At 40.9% G+C, this 21,323-nt stretch overlaps 1 protein-coding gene across 5 annotated transcripts in view; it reads left to right on the top strand.

The window, feature by feature from the left end:
• The window catches only part of PDGFD (platelet derived growth factor D), a 157,459-nt gene that overhangs the window by 115,366 nt on the left and 20,770 nt on the right, over positions 1-21,323 (top strand). For 4 of the 5 annotated variants that reach the window (XM_009274619.2, XM_009274621.2, XM_009274620.2 and 1 more), the window contains 2 exons: positions 4,768-4,827; positions 9,458-9,659. In XM_009274619.2, coding sequence (XP_009272894.1) covers positions 4,768-4,827; positions 9,458-9,659 — 262 coding nt within the window. The remainder of the gene's footprint in view (positions 1-4,767; positions 4,828-9,457; positions 9,660-21,323) is intronic. The other variant, XM_009274623.2, reaches the window with a different exon arrangement.

Here is a 21,323-nt window from a genome sequence, read left to right on the forward strand (position 1 = left end):
CCTATTAAACTGTCTTTATCTCAACCCACGAGTTTTCTCCCTTTTACCCTTTTGATTTTCTCCCCCATCCCACTGCGCGGGAGTGAGTGAGCGGCTGTGCGGGGCTTAGTTGCTGGCTGGGGTTAAACCACAACACCCAGGGACCTGCAGATTAGGAGAAAGAGTTCAGAGAGGAGCTTATAGAGATATGTGGCTGCTTCTATTCACTGGAGAGAGCTGCTGGTGTGTTGTGCCTGTCTTGTGGCAGTTATTGCCTATCCCAGGCATTATGCCTCATAAATGTCCAGCACCAAGATGACAAAAGACTGGACTACAGTGATAAAGTATGTAAAAAATGAAGAATCACAGAAATATTAGAAAGTGCTGCTTGCTTTTAATTTGAGGACCAGGTAGTAATTCAGCATGGCTGGGAGGACTCACATGTTTTGCCATATTTGTGGTACAGCCAAGTGAGTCATTGGACAACATGCTTCTCAAACTGGTGAGCTTCCCAGCCTCATCCCTGGTTGTCTTCCTGATGCCTTCCTTTTCCTACTGACCCTGCCAAACCCCATGGCTTGAGCCCGGCAGAGCCGTGCTGCTGCAGGTCATGGACCCCCAGGCTGCAAACCATCTTCCTCAGCAACCAGTCCTATCTGGCTCTGCAGTCTCATATATCCTTGATAGCAGTGATTTTGCCTCATGAGCTCCACTTGTGAAAACCCTAGGTGAAACAAAGAGTATTCCCCATGACTCTGTCACTTATTGGAGATCAGTGGTGGGAGACAGGCTATAGACAAAGTCAGTCTGCGAAGGAGAAAGTAGCTTATCTTTGTCTGATACAGAGCCAAGAACAATACATCAATGTCCATACATATTTAACTCTAAGGACTGACTCAGGATTTGTCGTGCTGAGGTGTAATTTTGGAAGTTGAGGTATGGAAGTCATTTTTCTTTAATAAAAGTAGCTGCTATCAGAAGGTGGTTGGTAGCCCTGTTGCTTTGCCTGTATTTTTGCTGCTAGTAGAACAGTTAATGCAGTGCTTTACTGAAGTCTCATGTAATGTTATGTTACCATGACACACATACGAAAATAAAAGCACTGTTGTCAGGGTGATGTAGTCAAATTATTACCACCCTGTTTTTCCAGTATTCAGTTAAAAAAGATGTAGATTTTTTAATGTTTTAACTAAAAGTTTTAATGTCATTTTAAGTAATGGAGAAAACAATATTCAAGTGGTCATATGCAAATTCATATAAACAAGGTAGTATGAATTGAATAGATAGCACTGAAAATAGATTTGTCCTTCAGGTTCTGCTAGGGACAATGGTGAGAAAGGAGGAGAGGGTTTTGTAATGATGAGAACCACTTTGATATTATTACTTGAAATAGCTACAAGCAGAAGCCATAGATAATAATAATCTTAAAACTGTAGAGGTTGAAAGCTCTGAGAAGCCAAGAATGACTGCAGCTGCCTTGAGTGATGGTGGAACAAAGCCATATAGTTGTGAATAGTTTATGCAGATGAAATATAATCAGAGTCAAAATGTGCAGTCATCAGGTTTGAGATCCAAGAAGCAGGTGGTACACGTCCATCTCAGGGTTTTGGAGGGGTTCCCTGGCATCAACCATCTCAAAGAATCATAGACTAAAGAAACAGTTTTGATGTCTACAATTAGATAACACAAGGGGACCGTCACTTCAAACACAAAATTATTCCTTGTCTATGGTCTCCTCCAGACATTCAATGAGGCAGATTGTTCCTGTTTCAAAATAATGCCTCAGAACTCAATGCCACTTTTTTCTGGAAGTGCTAAATGGAAGCTAATGACAGAGAGGAAATGATTTCCAAGTTTTGCAACTGGCAACCATTACCAGAGGATCCATGAGCTTTTGAAATCCATTTTTATGTACTTTAAATCGTGGCTTGTCAAGAACTGGGCAACCAAATGTATAAAGAATGTGGCCAAGGTAGCCCACTGCTCCTGAATTATTTATGACCTGATCATAGCATTTGCAGATCTCTTTACTGTTTATAAAAAAATCTGCATTAAAAATTTCACCAATAATGTTTTGCTTCTGTATTCCTAGAAGAAAATGACCACTTTAATTATTAATGTTTTAATAGACCTGCAGTTTCAGTCATCACTTAGTGTGACGGGGTTTCTTAACTTCTGCTAATCTTAAGTACTGAAGAAATCACTACAGTTTTGCTGCCTCAAATTTGAGAGAAAGGAACATTTTAAGGAAGAAGAAGCAGTAACAATATTGAATAAATAATCTTGTGACTTTTGGGACATTTGAATATTTTTCTATAGCAAATGAAAAACGTTAAAATACCACGTATACCAGTCTGGATCTGAAAGCAGCTTTGTTCCTTCTTGACTAAAGGAGAATTTTATTGATGAATTAGCAGATTATGTGATCAATTTTCTCTTTTGCATTCCTAAGAAATCGTTGAATATATGCATATATGTATGGTCCAATGCAGCATTGAGTTTACAGAGCATCAGCTGAGCAGCTACCCTTCCATTTTCCCTTTCAGTTGCCAACTTAAAAAATGCATAGCAGATAGTGAGTCAGTGTAAAGTGGTGAGCCCAGGCATTGATCCATCTTCTTTAAATCCTTTCATTATAAATTCTGTTATTAGAAATGAAAATCTTGATATGCTGTCACTTCAGTCCACTTTCCTTACCTGCCTATTCATGCCGATCATTAGCTATTCACTGCATGTACATCTTTAATAACCATTCTGTAATGCTGCCTTTTTTTCCATTTTTCATGATTTAATTATTACAGTTGGAAATGAGTAAAGCTGCCAAAAGATTAAAGAAATGGCTTCTTCATTATTTAAGTAATGATTGCCCATCACTCATCAGACAAGTGGATTGGGATTCAGATGACCACATGTCAATACATACAATTTTGACATCTGTATCTAAGCTAGTCCTCCCAGGCTCCCTTTGTAGACAATAGAGACAAAAAAAACATTTTTAGTATGCAATGTCATCCCAAATAAACTTTCTAAAATAGATCAGATGATTTGCACCCTAAAAATGCTAGTTTTAGTTGGCTGTAAATGGAAACAGGAGCAACTAGATTAGATGTTTGCTTTGTAAATCATAGAATCATAGAATCATTAAGGTTGGAAAAGAGCTCTAAGATCATCGAGTCCAACCGTCAACCCAACACCACCATGTCCACTAAACCATGTCCCTAAGCGCCTCATCTACTCGTCTTTTAAATACCTCCAGGGATGGGGACTCCACCACTTCCCTGGGCAGCCTGTTCCAATGTTTCACCACTCTTTCAGTAAAGAAATTTTTCCTTACATCCAATCTAAACCTCCCCTGCTGCAACTTGAGGCCATTTCCTCTTGTCCTATTGCTAGTTACTTGGGAGAAGAGACCGACACCCACCTCGCTACAACCTCCTTTCAGGTAGTTGTAGAGAGCAATGAGGTCTCCCCTCAGCCTCCTTTTCTGCAGGCTCAACAACCCCAGTCCCCTCAGCCGCTCCTCATAAGACTTGTTCTCCAGACCCCTCACCAGCCTCGTTGCCCTTCTCTGGACATGCTCCAGCACCTTGACGTCCTTCTTGTAGTGAGGGGCCCAAAACTGAACACAGTATTCGAAGTGCGGCCTCACCAGGGCCGAGTACAGATGTGGCGCTTAGGGATATGGTTTAGTGGGCATGGTGGGGTTGGGTTGCTGGTTGGACTCGATGATCTTAGAGCTCTTTTCCAACCTTAATGATTCTATGATTCTATGATTCTATGATCTACACGTCTTTTAAATACCTCCAGGGATGGGGACTCAGCCACTTCCCTGGGCAGCCTGGTCCAATGTTTAACCACTCTTTCAGTAAAGACATTTTTCCTTACATCCAATCTAAACCTCCCCTGGCGCAACTTGAGGCCATTTCCTCTCGTCCTATTGCTAGTTACTTGGGAGAAGAGACCGACACCCACCTCGCTACAACCTCCTTTCAGGTAGTTGTAGAGAGCAATGAGGTCTCCCCTCAGCCTCCTTTTCTGCAGGCTAAACAACCCCAGTTCTCTCAGCCGCTCCTCATAAGACTTGTTCTCCAGACCCCTCACCAGCCTCAAATGTCCAAAGGTAGGTGAGATTAATCCCATCCCTGTGCTCAAATTAACCATCAATGCCCAGGGGTTTTGTGCGATGACACTTCTAATGTGAATGTATTGTGGCTGTGTTTTTTGATGTAAAGGACATAGTGCCATTCAGTGCTCTGCACAGATGAACAAGTCCTGTTCAGCACAAGCACCAAAAGCAGTACGGTCATGTTAGGACTACATTTCAAATGGATTAGATTGCCCTGCTTTTTACCTTGACTAAGTAGTACCAGCATATTAGCATGTCCACATTCTTTCCAGAACAGATCAGTCTGGGGAACAGCATTAATACTCTGATCGTAGACATACAGAGGGGGTGTTTAATATTTACATTGGAAGATAAATGTAATGGCCTTGACCAGATTAGGTCCTGCTATGCAAAGCATCGTATACCATATTACAAATAATAATAATAATAATAATACCTATCCTTGCCCCAGCAAGCTTACAAGGAGGTAGTTTATTAACAGTGAAAAGGGAGGAACCTGAATGCAAGTAGTATTATTTAGGAATGACTCATGGCAAGGGCCTCTTGCATTAAAGAGGTTGAAAAAGGTGACAGATGTTGAATGCTGAGACGTTTCTTAGGTTCCGCAGTTAATTTAGGACATTGCCTTAATGGTGATTTTTCCTGTGGGTTTTTCCCCTTAGGATGATTTCCAGCATGCAGCCTCAGAAACCAACTGGGAGTCAGTCACAAGCTCTGTCTCAGTAAGTAATTTGTTACTATTTTGCCCATGGATGGATTGATAGGATGACTTGAATCGAACTCACTCAAATGGCACCTGCACAGAGGAATCATGTATTCACCTTTGGCAGAAGATTAAATAAGTGTTTATCCAACTCATACTGGAGTCAACAAGTGTGTTTTTAAGGAGAAAAGATTCAGGATGTGCCATCAGCTGTTGTAACCACAGGAGACAGCCATTGAGAAACATTTCTTGCTTTCAAACTCATCCTGCCAAGATGAAAGTACAAGATAAACTCCTTACAATTTTCAATTGTAAAATGTCTTGACCTAAATAGAAGACTATACTTAAAACAGGCTGGCAGGAAAATGGATCTAGCTTTTCATTGTCAATACTGAGATTTTTTTAAGTGTTTATAATAAATTATTATACCTGAAGTCTCCATATTCAGCAGTGAAATGCGACTTGAAAAAAAAAAAAGAAAGAAAACAAGTAATCCAGTATAAAATTTTATTTTTCTCTTCATCACATTTGATTTGTGTCATTGGCCAAAAATCTGTCCCCTCTTTTGTTTCCCAAGTAAAGTTAAATTCTGGGGAATAGCAATGTAGCATCAGAACTCGCAATATGGGCAGTCTTCTTCTGTGTGCTCTGCTGGCTGGTCAGCACCATGTCACAGCTCTTATAAACTCCTCTTAAAACACATGAGATGAGGGTAAGTGCTCAAAGCAGACTTGAGACCAATGTTTGGAGCATTCATGGGAGAGGGTTTAGTGACGGCACCTTTGTTACAGTAGCTGCCAGGAATTGCCAGTGGAGGAGCAGTAAATAAAATATGGGTAAATTCTACTGATTAGTGTCCAAGCCCGGCAGCGATTCTGATTACCAAAATCAGAAGAGGTTAAGCCAATCTCACTCATGGTTACCCTTGAGTTTGTAAATGACACTTGCCCTTCATGATACGATGCATTGATAGCCTTGAACTAATTGTGCTGAAAGTCCTGAGTAGTAATGTTAGCAGGGCTGAGATCTGCTGGATGTGCCAAGCAGGAGATGCTAAAACACTGTTTTACTGAAAGACATAAACTTATTTTTCATTCTAATATGGGGTTGGAAAAAAAATCTATGTGATAGAATATTTTGCTTAAAAATATGGTAGGCTGATGTTTGAAAATGTAAGCCTAGGGCTCCCTCATCAGGTAACTATGAAAATGAGCTCAAGTATATGGTAAATGCCATGTTAGTTATCCTCCTTAACATCATAAGGTGCACAATGCACCAAACAATAATCCAGTATTCTTTTCATATTGAAAAAAAAGTTTATTCATCTTTCACATCTATTTGTTTCTGAAAAGTTGTTGTTAATGTGTTACAGGTAGGAAAGTTCAGTACAGGTAGCAAACTGATGCCCAAGGTCACATGGAAACATACAGCTAAACCAGAAGCAGAACCCCAGTTTCATTGGTTTTTCCATGCCATCCCCTATTCTAATAAAACATACCTTCTTCCACTGGGCATACATTGCACCCACTAGCCCTTTCTTATCCTCAGGGAAAATAAGGTAGAGAGGTTGAGTAATTTTTCCCAAAGGCACCAAGGAAAAGTCTGAGGACATCCGAATTCTTCAGGAGAGAAATGTTCCGGGATTCTGCTGTGTTCCTGAGAGGCAGAAGGACAAACTCAGACTTGTCAGTTGCTGACAAGATGACATACTCTTCTGCTGATACTCAGTTAGGATGGCAGATCTAAGTTTTGCCCCTCAAACCCACAGGCAACCCAGAGGCTCATTTTAGGAACTGGGTACATTACAACTCTCAGAATTAAAATTCGAGGGTCAGCAAATTTATTCTTCCTTGTCTGATGTCATATCACAGAACCATATTTCTTGTTTGTTTTTTTTTTCTCAGAAAGCTAAACCAATACTTCTGCCCTTAAACCAGCATTGCAAACGCAGAAAAAAAAGGAAATAAAATTCCATTATTTGTGAAGTAATGTTATGACAAACAACTGCGATGCACATTGAACTGCCTGTCAACTTCACAATGCAGATAGAAAATATAAAAGAATGGGGCAATAGAAATTAAGGGTAAGAGCACTGACAAAAAAGATACCTTTGTGTCCCATGAAATTAAAAATGTGTTCAGTGCTTTTAAGAAACATAGAAGAGGTACATAACGTGGAAAATCTTTGCTCTTCGCTGCTTCTTGCATTTCACTCTTCCTCTTGCCCTATCTTTGGATGTGATCTCAGAAGCCAGATTATGATGAGCACAAGCTCTTCTAAAGCTAGGCCTAGTTCTTGGCAGGACAAAAGAGAGCAGTTGGGTTGGCAGCTTTGAAGTTGCTTTTGGGCCTGTCACATGATGTCGCTGCCAGGAGGTTATCTGAGCTGTTGACATAATTCCTCTTGACTTGGCTGTCAGTGAGAAAAAGTTAAGCTTGCTTCTGTGTGTGAGCGAGGTTGCACAAATCTCTTGGGTAGGAGCTTTTTGTATGAAGAGAAAATGGGGAATCCCTGCTGCCTGTATGAGTTTGAAATGCCCTGCAAATTCACAGCCTGACCTGCAGTTCTGTAATGAAATGCACAGTTGAACACGTGAAAAAAAACTCTCGCATCGTCTAAGCCACACACCTATGGCCTGATTTTTATGCTGCTGTTTCTTCAGCATCCTTGCACCATCTCCCTCACTTTTGAAAGGTAGTCGGGGGCAGACGTTTCCCTGTTGGGCTGCAGTCACAGACAGGCCATGAGCTCCACTGAGCTCTCCTCAATGAGCAAGTAGCATTTGGGTGCATTTTTCTTTTGTAACCTCAATAACTGCATTAGCATACTTCATGATACCTGTCTACAGCACAGTCTTTCCTGCAGCATTGTTTTAGGTAACAACGCTGTGTTCACTTTGCTGGCGTGAGCTTTTCATCTCCTGCAGCTCCCATCTCTCTGACGGTCTCTATTCCAAGCCACTTAGAAGTCAGGAGAGATGCTTTGAGGTATGCTTTCCCTTTTACTGGGTCATGAATTTTTACAGCCATCTGCACTGTGTCTTATTTAGCACTGCATTGTAGAGGCATTGCAGTCACAAGTGCGCCCTCTGAAACTTTTGTGCTGTTGGCGATAAGCAGTAAAGTGCAGCTATGCTTTCTTGACTGCACAATTGTAATGTTTTCTATTTCTTCTCTTTCTTGTTTTTAATAATTTGGAGTCTGTACTTTCAGCAAACATGCAGTAAAATATAAAGGATTGTTAATTTTGTGATATAACTTACAGTTAAAGACAAAAGTTTTATTTTAGAAGACATACATTCTTTAAAACTATTTTAGTAAGCATTGAAGAATACAATCCTGCAAACAAGTGAGTAACTTTACTCAAATGAGTTGGCCTTTCCATTACTACCCAACTGAGCGAAGTTAATCACAAAGATTAATAGTTTAACATATGCATTTACTTGGGAGATGAGGCAAAAAACTATTTTGGGGGGCCATTAATTTTAAATGGCATATTTCTGCTACATTACTTCACAGCTGGGTTTTCATGAGAGAAGGTTTCCAGGGGTTTTCCCCCAGTGTTTTAACTTTTAAGACCAAAATCCAAACAGAACTCTTGTGCTGTATTATGCTTCTTGTTGGACAAAATCAGTTATTTTGATTGTGGTTCTTCAGAAAGTAAAAGATCTGCATTAATAGTTTTTCTTACACATATTTTACACATACTATGAGGCTTTGTGGTTGGAAAGGGGAAAAAGTGATATCAGGATAGTGAATATTGCAATTCTAAATAACAATTATTAAAAATGTTTAAAGTCCTCTCCAGTAAAAATGAAATTGCTGCAATCTTTCTGTCAAAGTTAAGTTGTGCCATAAGTTCAGTGGGAACCAAATACACTCAGAGAATGGTACTTGGCCCTTCCTGGTTGGAAATAATATTCCATTTGTTATTATGATATAATTGTGAGGATATCACTATGTTGGTAATCCCAATATTCATTGTTACATTGCTGAGATCCAAATATCATGGTTTTTCTCATTTGCTTAGTAATTTGTATTTTTGGTAAAAGGGTGGGAAAATTGTCATTCATCAGTATTTCGTAACACATTTAATTCTTGGGAATAAAGGGCCATCTTTTCAAGTCTTTAACCCAGCCAAATTCGTTGTCCAGATTGACCAGGGAAAGACAGACAATCTAGTGGACTTGTTGCCTTTGTCTTTCTCTGCTATGGTTTCTGATCTGCCTATTATGAATTTACCAACAGAGCTGGCAGAGCTGTGAAGGCACCACCCCAGCACCACAAGGCACCTCCGTTCTGTCGTCATGGCCATCACAGTGGTTTCAAAAGACATTTCCATTACATCTTTGTATATGTGCAAACTGTTGTCCCCTTTGAGGACTGCGTGTGCATGTTGACAGTCCAGCAGTGGCAGTGCTTCCACTCCCTGCATCTCCTCTGGGATTTGCTTGGGAGTTCTTGATGCCTCTTCTCCTTGCAAAAGAAAACACAGGCATAACAAAGCCTGACGCAGCTAAGGACTTCAAAAGATGGCCCAAAGTAGCTGTTTCAGTCATTAATGAGACAAGTTTCGTAGTAACTGTTTTCAATTGTTTTAAGTGGTGCTGTAATTTATTCCAAGTACACTGAGATGTATGTCACTCTTAGGGGGTATCCTATCCCTCTCCATCAGTGACTGACCCTACACTCACGGCGGAAGCACTGGATCAGACCATTGCTGCATTTGACACGGTGGAGGATCTGCTCAAACACTTTAACCCAGACTCCTGGCAAGAAGATCTCGAGAATTTGTACACAGACAGTGGCCACCATTATCGAGGCAGGAGCTACCACGACAGGAAGTCCAAAGGTAGGAAAAGACACTACATACATAATTTGGGGCAAGACCAGGCTATTCCTTCACTCCTCACAGAAATGTCCATTGGTAAGGTATTAGATTCTGGTGCCCGTGTTCCTGTTGGAGCCACAGGGCAAGCTACCACCTGTTAAAACCAGGGATAAGTCATTTAATCCGTAATCATTTTCTTACTGAGTACAATCCTGCCTGAGAAATCAGACTGAAAACTGCCCATCGTTATGATGAATTCACAAATAAAAACATAGGCCCATGTGTAAAGGACAGATGGTTCTCAGCTTCACCCGCTTAAACATTGCTTTGTGTGTAAGGCATGGGGCTCCTAATTACCTGCACTATCATCCCCCTTTAAATACCCTGCTTAGGGATTGTTCTCTGTTGAGTGAGGAATAATCACTTTTATCACATTGTGCTTAGGGAAGCATCTGGTGCAGACACCTGTATGTGCAGCTGGTTTTTTAGGATGTGAACGTCTCACTGTTTTTCATTATGTTGGTGGGGAACATTATTATGGTTTAACATCTTTGTCTGTAATTGAGCAAAGCACACATTTCTGGGTTATGTTTCTTGTTTCCTTCTGTTAGTTCAAATCATCCACCAAATGGTAAAGCAAAGAGATGTTAAGCTAGCAGTACAAACCCATAATGATAAAGAAACACTGTTTAGAAGAGACAGTCGTGCTCTGGGGTAACCATGCACCGAAGGACCTGATGAAATCGCCCTTTATGTGCAAGCACGGATCTAGGAGGTCTGTTAGGGTTCTCCAAGGTGACAATTGCTGTAGTTTTCACAGAAGATCTGGAGTGAAACATTTTATATGAGTTTTCTTCTTAATATTGTCTTCCATTTCCAAGATATGTATTCATATGCATTCTTCTTTATAACTTTATAAATATAATGCCCAAGTCACAGTTCTGATTCTGTGCAATCTGCAGTTTATTTGCATCTCAAATCCCATCCCCCCTATGTTAAGCGTGTGCTAAGCAGGGAGACAGGATTTTAATTCTATGTTTGTAACTTGCTTGCTATCAAATGATGAGGCTTTAATGTGCTTTGATCTGAAAAAGGATGTATAGGCTGCATCTGTATTAGGAAAAATAGTGTCAAGGAGTGCTCCCAGGCCCTGAAATCCAATCATCATGTTGCTAAATTGTCAGCCTGCTGTCTGCTTAGTTTTGGCCCAGGCCAAGTGTCATTCTCGGAGGTCATTGCTGGGCAAAACCAGGAGTTGGCAGAGTCCAGCTGCCATTCCCGGTGGGCAGTTTGCATGTGGCCACCCTGTCTTGGAGGGTAAGAGGTTTACGATAGGGATGTGGGCTGTCCCGTGGCTGTTGACCTTTGTGCAGGAGAATGACTTCAGGTACATACAATGTATTAGTAGATACACAGCCAACTTGACCTACAGTTTCCAAGACATGTTGGCTGTCTGTTTTTGGGCTCAGCACTTCAAAGAAATCTGCGATAAAGCCCTGAGCACCCATCCGGTGAAAACTGAACCCTTTTACTTTGTTCCATTTTGGCACTTCAGAAATTTCAGGCAACCACAACAGCCCATGTTTTGTGAAAAACGTCACCTGACTGCCGCTGCATCACTTCTGAGATCAGTTTGATCTCATTTAGGGGTCTGTGAAACATGAGCTGTGTGTCCCTTATATCCAGGCTGGATTTGGCACTGATAGACATATATACAAAAGAAATAAAGGGTCTGTTTTGATTTTAAGAGAAGCTGATTAGAAACCTGGATCCTGTACTGGTTCTGCTCTCCAGATTTAATTTGATTCTCAGATCATATTTGGCCTAGTACCCTATATGTTTAAATGACCACGTATATATAAAATAGCATTTGCTGCTTTAATGATGCCGATCATGTAGGCTACAGGTATCAATCTGATCTGGTAGTGCTCAGAAAATTCAGATACGTAAAGGTTTCTCCATTTAGTACACATGTAATTCAGCTTCTTGCATAACACTGTAAAAGACATAAAGAGTTTTCCAGTTATTACTTTTAACACTTGATTTATTTTAATGGGATTTTTTTGTTGCTGTTTTGGTTACAGGAATAAGCAAAAAATGTTTTATAACAGTTTTTCTTTTGTCTTCAAACTAAAGGCCAAATTCCCTGACTGTTAGCAGCCCTCCGGACAAAAGTACCTCACTACAATCAAATCCTTAAAAAATTTCAGTTAAGAATTTTTATTTAGTCATAAACTTTTGACAGGATTAAAGGCTTGTTTTTGGATGATGTCAGGAGCAGGGAACAGCTTTAACAAGTCCTTAAATTAGAAATGCTTGGTGGGTTTTAAACAAAGACACTGTGGATCTCTGAGGAATGTTTATAGGCACTGGGATAACCTTGCAGCATAGAGACCAATAGATTATATCATCATTTATTTCAGATATCTATCTGTTTCTGCTTCCAGCTTGGGTTTTATTCTTTATCCTTAGTTAGAACAGCCCTGAGGCAGATTAGAACAATTTGATGTAATCTCTGCCTATCTTTCACAGCATTTTCAGAACATGTCATATAAATGGTATAAATGAATCACTAATGATTTTGCTCCTATCCAACTCTCTGCCCATACAAATTGTGCCATGAAATTGAGCTTAAGAGGCGGCTTTGCTGAATACCAATTCTAATAATAGGGATATGTGATAAATGACATTTAAATGGTATGTTTTCTTAATTTGGCAATCAATAATCCACAAAGATAAGGATCAAGGTCAAGGAAATAAGAAGTACAGTATTTTAGCATAGCTGAAACTCGCAGAATCATAGAATAGGTAAAGTGGGAAGGTGCATCAGGAGATTGTCTAGTCCAACTCCGCTGCTCAAGGCAGGGTCACCAACAGCAGTTTGCTTGGGACCATGTCCAGTCGAGTTTTGAATATCTCCAAGGATGGAGACCCCCCACCCTTTCTGGGCAACCTGTGTCTGACCCCCTTCAAAACAAAAAAAAAAAAAAAAGTTTTTTCTAAATGTTTAAATAAGTTTTCCTGTGTTACAGTTTGTGTCCTCTGACCACCTTCAGAACAAAAAAAAAAAAAAAAAGTTTTTTCTAAATGTTTAAATAAGTTTTCCTGTGTTACAGTTTGTGTCCAATACCTCTTGTCCTTTTAAAGACTCTGTCTCCATCTTTTTTACTCCCTCCCATCATGTATTTATACACAGTTATAAGATTGCTCCCTCCCTGGATACCTCCTGTGAGAACCTTAAAGATGAAGAGTGTGTTGATTAAATCTGTATGTATGATAACTCTGTTCCATCTACAAAATCAGATCTCACACCTCTACAACACTGATGCAACTCTATTGAGTTAAATGCATTTCTTTCTATTTACACTATTGAAGTGAGATAGTGGTATCAGGTTTGTCTCACTAATAACCACATGAAGTTTTAAATTTAATTCTACATATGTTCGGTGAGGTTTGCTGTTAACCACTCCAGTCAACTATAGAATCACAGTGGAACCCAGACTGGAAGAAAAGGACAGAAAAGAAACGGGAAGATGCACATTCACATTTTCAAAATCCTTAAATGAGAGGCCTTGTATAAGCTATAAACTATGGGTATAAGCTATAAACTACAGTGTACACCTCCTATATGAAAATATGACAAGTAGATGTTTCAAATAACCTTTGCAGCCGTTGTAAATATACTCAAAAAGGTTTGTTAGCCATTGCTGCATTTTAGAAACTCTGAAAGTATGAATATTCAGCCTTAAGCTCATCCTAGACTTTTAGGAAAAAAGCAAGTCATACCAAATAAAGTATATCCCTTAAAATAATTCCTTTTGCATTGCTGTAATATGTTGTAGCTGACCTCAGTGTCATAGTAATTTGGCTGGTACAAATGTAAAGCATCTCTAAAAGGATATCACTGTCTGTTGGGTTATTTAATATTGTTCTTAGTATTCTACACAGGTAGATACAAGAAAGAAAACAGCCATACTCTACAATTATGTTGAACTTCTAGACAAATAGATCTCTATTCTTTTAGAGAGTCATAAGGAGCATTCAGACACGTTTGAAGGAAACCTCTTCAACCTACAGTTTAAATTTTTGAAAGCATCAATGTATCTGCTTGATAATATTAGAAGAGGTCCTCAGAGATACTGTTGTAAACAGTTCCAACCATCAGTTAAACATCATTTAACTTTTCCCACGTGCTTGTTTGCATTTATCTTTTGTTGTTCACTCTGAAGTTTTACATCCCATTGAAAAAGGCTTTGTAATTTTAAAAAGAAAAGACCTCTGCCTGTGAAATGGCTTGTGTACAAATGAAGAAAGGAAGGAGAAAGAAAAAGTTCACTGTTTCTCATCATAGAAGTAGATCCAAATGTCTAGGGGATGGTACCTAGAGAAAGGGCTCATCTTTAAAAAGGAAGGTTTTTTCCACAAATAAACGTAGGAAGCAGGAACACGTGGGTAGATACATTCTGGTAATTAACAAGACTACACACGCCTCTGAGCTCATTTTCTTTTTGGGAAATAGTATGCAAGAAGCCTTTGGCTATCAGAAGAAATTAATCAGGTGGGACATTCTTGCAATAACATCTGTCTGCAATGACAGCTTTACAAGTTAAATAAATAAACACTTGCTGGCATAGCCACACTGCTCTCTAGAAGGGGAATAGTGAGATGAGACCACAAGTCTTCACGGAATGTTTCTGCTGTCCATTGCCAAACAGGTTCCCAAGATTAGGCAGGTTTTGCCATGTCCTTAACAATAGTTTTCAATTGTCACTACTTACAATGGTCTAGCAAGAAGTTAAAATTTTGACTCAGGAATGTAATTTCTCAGGGGTTTCCAAACAGTGGCCAATAAATTACTGCAAACGTCCATGTACTCTTCCTTGAAAGGTTCTGGGATGGCTGCCAGCAAGTTTCAGTGCACCAGACAGGGAGTGCAGGCATCACAAATGCTGAATGCCCACTTACTCACGACAAATGTGAATATTCCAAGTAGATGGAATACCTTCTCAAATAGCTGCTAATTTAAAGTATTCCCTGTGCTGAAAAAGCAGGATATTTCTTCCACCTTTCTTCCATTGGGAACCAAATTGTCTGTTGCATGCAAACCACACACATTTATTCATTTCACAATCTAATTCAGACCTGCATATGTACTCTCCCCCCTCTGTGACAAATGAGATTTTCCCTCATGCTTTACGTGACATTATTGTCAGTCACTGCAGTGAAAGCTTTTCTTATTAAACCCTTTTTTAAAATGCTAGTGAAACTTGCAGCGTATTATTTATCACTGGAATAAGCTGTTCAATTCCATTGATTTCCGTGAAGCTATGTCCATTTACGACACTGATGGTTTGGCCTACTTTTGCTACTTGACCCATACCACAGCTGATAATTGGTTTGCCAGTCTATAATAGGCCCATATGTTGTGAACCTTGTTTCATGTGGACAGTTATAACCCCACTGAAATTCTGATCTCTCATTCCTCTAAAATAATAGTTGCTGCATTGAGGAGGTTTGTCTTGGCATTGTGATTCTGTAGTAAATCCAAATCACAGCATCTTCTCCCCAGCTCCCACGAGAAAGACTTGGACAGATCCCAAAGTTTTCAGGTATATTTAACAAAGTGCTTATTGTGGTATCATTAAGCATGTGCAGTGAAACAGTGATTACCATCAGCCATATGTGTTGAAGACTAAAAGCCACAGGGTTTGGTCAACATTCAGTATGGAGAAGAATAAATTCATCGGTGTCGGTGCATTTAGGTGATTTAACCAGTGGAAAATGTGACTGTTTATCATATGTATGGGACTGCATTTTCCAACTCAAGTTCAACCACGCCATAGCTTCAGTCAGCTACAGCACAGCTCTGAATGTCTTTGAGTGCTTGTACAGTACCTCTGCTCTACCTGACACAGCCCTCGTACACACCTTTATGCTAGTGGAGCATGAATGCTAGGGATAAAGCGTTCAATACATTCATAGGTCTCTGAGAAATTCCATGCTTTATAGAGGAATTTTTTAAAGCCCAGAGTCAAAATTAAAACAGCAGCACAACAACCTTTGTTATAAACTGTAAGCCACACATGAAAAGGAGCTAAAACTGAGCTCTGGATCCCCACTTGACACACAATACTGCAACCGCAGTGCAGTTCCATCCCTTGCTGATGCACAAAATATGAACAGGGGCAAGATAACAAATGCAGGCCTTTTCATGAGTACATCTCTTTAGCTGCCAAAAAGAGCACAAGCATTAGAAATTTTAGCAGAATTGGCATTGGTTTGCATGCCTTCGGCGGGAGGCCCAAGGAGATGTAGATATCTGCTTGACATCCAGGGGAGGATGGTCAGTGGCTAGGAAGTCCCTGCACTTGTTCCCTGTATAATGTGGGCAAGTCCCTTCAGTGGGAGTTAGGCATTTTAACATCTTTGAGGATCTAAGCCTTATAATCTGTCTACATACAGATGATTCTTAACGTGGCCTGTCGTCAGCATAGTCTGGTGCAACTTGTAATTTTTGCCCCTTCTATTTTTGCTGTGCACATCCAAGAAGAGACTGGCTCCATCTTCCCTGTAGCCCCTTTTAGATAGCTGGAGATGATTATTAGAACCCCCTTTAGTCTTCTTTCCAGACTAAACAAATCTGGTTCCCTCAGCCTCGCTGTGGCTGTTTTGGACCAGCACCTTAACCATCATGGTCACCCTTCACTGAACTCCTAGTTTGTTCATCCTTCTCTTCTGATGGAGGGGGCTCAAAACTGGACACAGTACTCCAGATGCAGGTTCACAAGAGCTGAATGAAGGGGAGTATTCATCTCCCTCAACCTGCTGCCAGATTCTTCCTAATGCAGCTCAGTGTGCAGCCTCTGTCACTGCAAGGCAAACAGCTGACTCATGTTCAACCTGCTGTCTACCAGGATGCCAAGGCTTTTTCTGCAAAGCTTCTGCTTAGTCAGGGTGTCCCCAGTGTGGACTGATGCGTGGGGTTATTCCATGTCAGGTGCAGGAATTTCCATTTGTCATCACTGAACCTCATGAGGTTCTTGCGAGCACATTTCTCCAGCCTGCTGAGGTCCTTCTGAAAGGCAGTCCTGCAGCACATGGACAAATTTCCCTAATGTGATGTCACTGACAAACTTGCTGATGGTTCACATCATTCCATTGTTCAGATCATCAGTGAAGATCTTCAGCAGTACTGACCCCAGCGTTACCCCCCTGAGGAACACTGGTAGTAACCAGCCACCAGCTGTACTTGGAATTGCTGACCATTTTGCTCAAGCCTCTTGGACCTTCTGGTTATCTTCCAAATTTGTAGCCCACCTATCCCATTATATCTCAGCAGTTTGGCCCAGCGTTACCCCCTGAGGAACACTGGTAGTAACCAGCCACCAGCTGTACTTGGAATTGCTGACCATTTTGCTCAAGCCTCTTGGACCTTCTGGTTATCTTCCAAATTTGTAGCCCACCTATCCCATTATATCTCAGCAGTTTGGCTGCAAGGATGCTATGGATCACTGTCAAAAATCAGCAGACGCCTCTGCTGCTTTCACCTTATCCAGCAAGACAGTTGTCTTATCATAGCTGACTTTCAGGTTGGTCCATCACAATTTGCCCTTGGTAAATTTATTCTGGCTGTTCCCAGTCACCCTCTTGTCTTTCATATGCCTGGACATTGCTTCCAGGAGGATTTACCCCTTAATTTTACCATGGGCTGAGGTTAGGCTGACTGGTCTGCACCTGCCTGAATCCTTCTTGCCTTGCTTGTAGATGGCCTTGACATAGAATCATAGAATCATAGAATACCAGGTTGGAAGGGACCTCAAGGATCATCTGGTCCAACCTTTCTTGGCAAAAGCACGGTCTAGACAAGATGGCCCAGCACCCTCTCCAGCTGAATCTTAAAAGTGTCCAATGTTAGGGAACCCACCACTTCCCTGGGGAGATTATTCCAATGGCTGATTGTTCTCATTGTGAAAAATTTTTCTCTTGTGTCCAATCGGAATCTCCCCAGGAGTAACTTCTACCCATAAGTGGTACATGTGGTATCAGAATACTGCGAGAAGGTGGCTACCGTCTCTTACACCTCAGCTCTGGTCTGTGGCTGATGCATGAAAAAAAGTGTAAAATGTTCAGATATGACAATGTTAGGGCCATGTATGAATTCGGGACAGATAAAGTGTTAAAAGAAACCCTGACAGACTGCCTGTCTTTTTAAAATTAATCAGTAACCAGCAGCACAGGTTTTCTCTCCTCTCCAATCTTTAAGGCTGTCCCTTCTGAATAAGACATGGTATTAGCTGCAGTCCCTGATTTCAGTGCTTACCTCTGATTAAGATCAATGTTTCAAGATAAGGACATGCCATAACGCTATGTGAAATGAGGATGGATTTAAGCATAGGATTTAAGGGGGAGGAGGGGGCAAACTCTGTACCCCAAGTATCCAGCTTATGGCTCCAGTGCATCTTTTTATGTCTGCCTTGCCTTTAAATTGAATCTCTGATGCAGACATTCTGTAATAATACTTTGAAGTTATTTGCATCTAGCCTACAGAACCTTTTAGTTCTAGTTTTAAATTAAGGACTCCAGTGGTTTCAGTCCTTGATAAGTAAAGCAGCAGGATTTCACACCAATCACACCAAGGCTCAGTTACATTTTAGTCACTGCAGTGAAGTGATGCATGAAACTGACTGTACTGTAAAATCTCATTGTTATACGGATGAGGAAATGAACTCACTCCAGACAGTAAAACAATCCCAAGACAGGGAAAAATGCATATCGAAGCTTTCAGCAGAGAGAGTTGTTCAGAGCAAAATGTGTTCTTTTGTTAGGGGGCTGCAAACCATGGTCTACAGCTAATTAGGCAATGGGAGCTGTTCTTGGGTGTCAGTGTGATACTACCGGAGTACGGTATACGCTGGTCACAGAAGACATTGCGTGCTCACCTTATCCCACCAAGTGCTGGATTTCTGTAGAACAGAGTAAAAAAGAGCATAGGTGTTTGCCTCCAGATGATTTTTTATGGAGGATGACTTGTGTACCTCTTAAGCCCTTTATTTAGTCTTTTCTTCTCTGCTTGCAGTTATTTATTTTTCATGATTTCAGCATCACTAAAGTAAGACTTTTCTGCTATTGTATTTGTCCATTTCAACCTGGGCTCTGATACCCAAGATATGCCAAAGTGCAGAGAATTCACATCTTAACTGATAACTCTGGAATTTGGGGTCCTGAAAACTGCTAATAAGTGAGGATCAGAATGCCTTGAGTATGAAACCAAGGAGAATTCATGCAATTTTCCATTGGAAAATTTCCCATAGGTTTTTCAAAAATAGTTCATCATAGACAAATACACTAAATAAAATGCATTTTGCTACTGGTTGATTTCAGAATTCCTGAAGAATGCATCCAGAAAGTTTTGAGCCTTCATTGAAAATAGCTGATTCCTTCATACTGCATAGGGAAAAAATTATCCTAATTATCTGGTTATTCCCTCCTATGCTTCGAGCAAGTCAACAGCTCTCCACAGTACTGACTCAGCTACAGCCTAAGAGACTCTGCAAAGACTTCTGAAAGTCATCAAAACTAGGCTTTTGAAGGCTGGTGAGCAAAGTCTTCCCTCCAGTGAAAGCCCTTTGCCAGGTCACCCCTTGCCATTTAAATTGAGCAGCTTAAGTACTGAAGCTAATATGTGCAACACTGTGATGGATATAATATGCTCTCTGCAGGAAAGCCCACCCACCCTGGTCCTTTAAATGCTGGTGCTTTCCCTCTCTGCCAATCTCATTGCAAAGACTCATTTCTGTGTTGATAACACAGCAGTGATGATAGGTATCAGCTCAATGCAGGAAGGAGGACTGTTGAGCTTGAAGGGAAATTTCATCTATGATAGAGCAAAATTTATTCAGTCCCCTGGACATCTTCTCCTGGACACAGATGTCAGTTCATGTGACCTGGGTCTGGGCCCTCTAATGACCAGTTTGTTGCTGGAAGCCTTGTTTCTTGTGCTACCTCAGCAGGAGGCATTGCAATCACAGGCTGAATTAATCCTTTGAGCATTTTATTCTAACTCTGTCTAGAGATGCACCATCGGCAAATACCGTCCTAGTCCACGGCCAGCCTGTCCCAGTAATAGCCTGCTCGTATCAGTATCCATTCCCCTGGATTGCTGCCGTGTCAGAGCGTGGATGATTCAGGCTTTCCCCTCAAGAAATCTCATTATTCATGAGGCAGAATATTCTCTGCCATCTTCTTCCTTTGATTAATTTTTCCTTTATGTCAATTGGCTGAAATGAATGGTAGCCAGATATCTCTTTGCTTTATCGGTAAGCAAAGCTGATGGCAAAGGTCCTGATGAGAATGTTTAGAGGAGTGGGAAACACTTCCCTGTGAGAAGAATTAGCCTGAGAGCCTGCAATGAGAAGGGGTGGCTTTGGAGAATACAGCAGAGAACCAAATATCATCTGTTAAAACAAAGAATCAATATTCTCTGGACTTCTAAGTCCTGGCTGTGGACATTCAGAGTGTATTTTTCTCCCAGTGCATGAGTATACCAGCAGCCCCACTGATTTTGTGCTTGTATCAGGAGGATGATCTATACCTCTTTTGGAGAGATGCTAGCTCTCTGGAGAGAACCACTGAGATTTCATGGCAAGATGTATCACAATTGCTATAAAATCGCAATTTATCTGCTAAATTCTTTTTGACTGAGATAACACCTTGCCAGAAAAGTGAAGCTGCTATGATTTTCTATAATAGCACTCATGACATTTACGTACCCTTGCCTCTTGCATATCTGCCTTGTGAATATCTCCAGGCCAGAATGTAAAGGTGCATGATATTTACAAATCACAGCTTTTTCCACAATTTACTTTGTGATGTTGACAAGGGCTGAGTCACAGAAGGTATGAAGCATTGTAGTGCTCCTGTCTTTGTTGGAGGTTTTCACATGTTTATAGTAAAGCACAAGCATAGGTGGACTCAGGACCAGCGGTGGTGTTGAGCTATTAAACGTGCCCATGAAAATCTGATATGTTCACAAACACTAGACCATTATCTCAGTTCTCATTTGAGCCGTTCCTGTTTCCCTGTTGATGTATCTGTTAGAAAATACTGTTTGGGGTAGGAAGGGATTATTTTTGTCTGCTGTACCCTCCAGACATTTTCTGTTATTTTTCTTTGTTCAGCTTAATTTATATTTTGAGTGTAATTTACTTGTCTTTTAAAAAAAATGTTCATATAATTAATGATTTCTGAGGGAAAATGTGGGCCCTCTCTGGAACAGGCGGAGGTTGCTTTATTGCCTCGGTCTTCACCAGCAAGTGCTCGAGCCTCGAGCCTCAAGCCGCAGAAGGCAAAGGCAGGGACTGGGAGAATGAAGAGCCACCCACCACCCACGAAGATCAGGTTTGAGACCATCTAAGGTACCTGAAGGTGCACAGGTCCATGGGACCCAATGAGATCCATCCGCGGGTCCTGAAGGAACTGGCGGATGAAGTTGCTAAGCCACTATCCATCGTATTTGAGAAGTCGTGGCAGTCCGGAGAAGTTCCTACTGACTGGAAAAGGGGAAACATTGCACCCATTTTTAAAAAGGGAAAAAAGGAAGACCCGGGGAACTACAGGCCAGTCAGTCTCACCTCTGTGCCTGGGAAGATCATGGAACAGATCCTCCTGGAAGCTATGCTAAGGCAC

Source organism: Aptenodytes forsteri, unplaced genomic scaffold, assembly GCF_000699145.1.
Source record: "Aptenodytes forsteri isolate BGI_AS27 unplaced genomic scaffold, ASM69914v1 Scaffold352, whole genome shotgun sequence".
Taxonomy (NCBI): Eukaryota; Metazoa; Chordata; class Aves; order Sphenisciformes; family Spheniscidae; genus Aptenodytes; species Aptenodytes forsteri.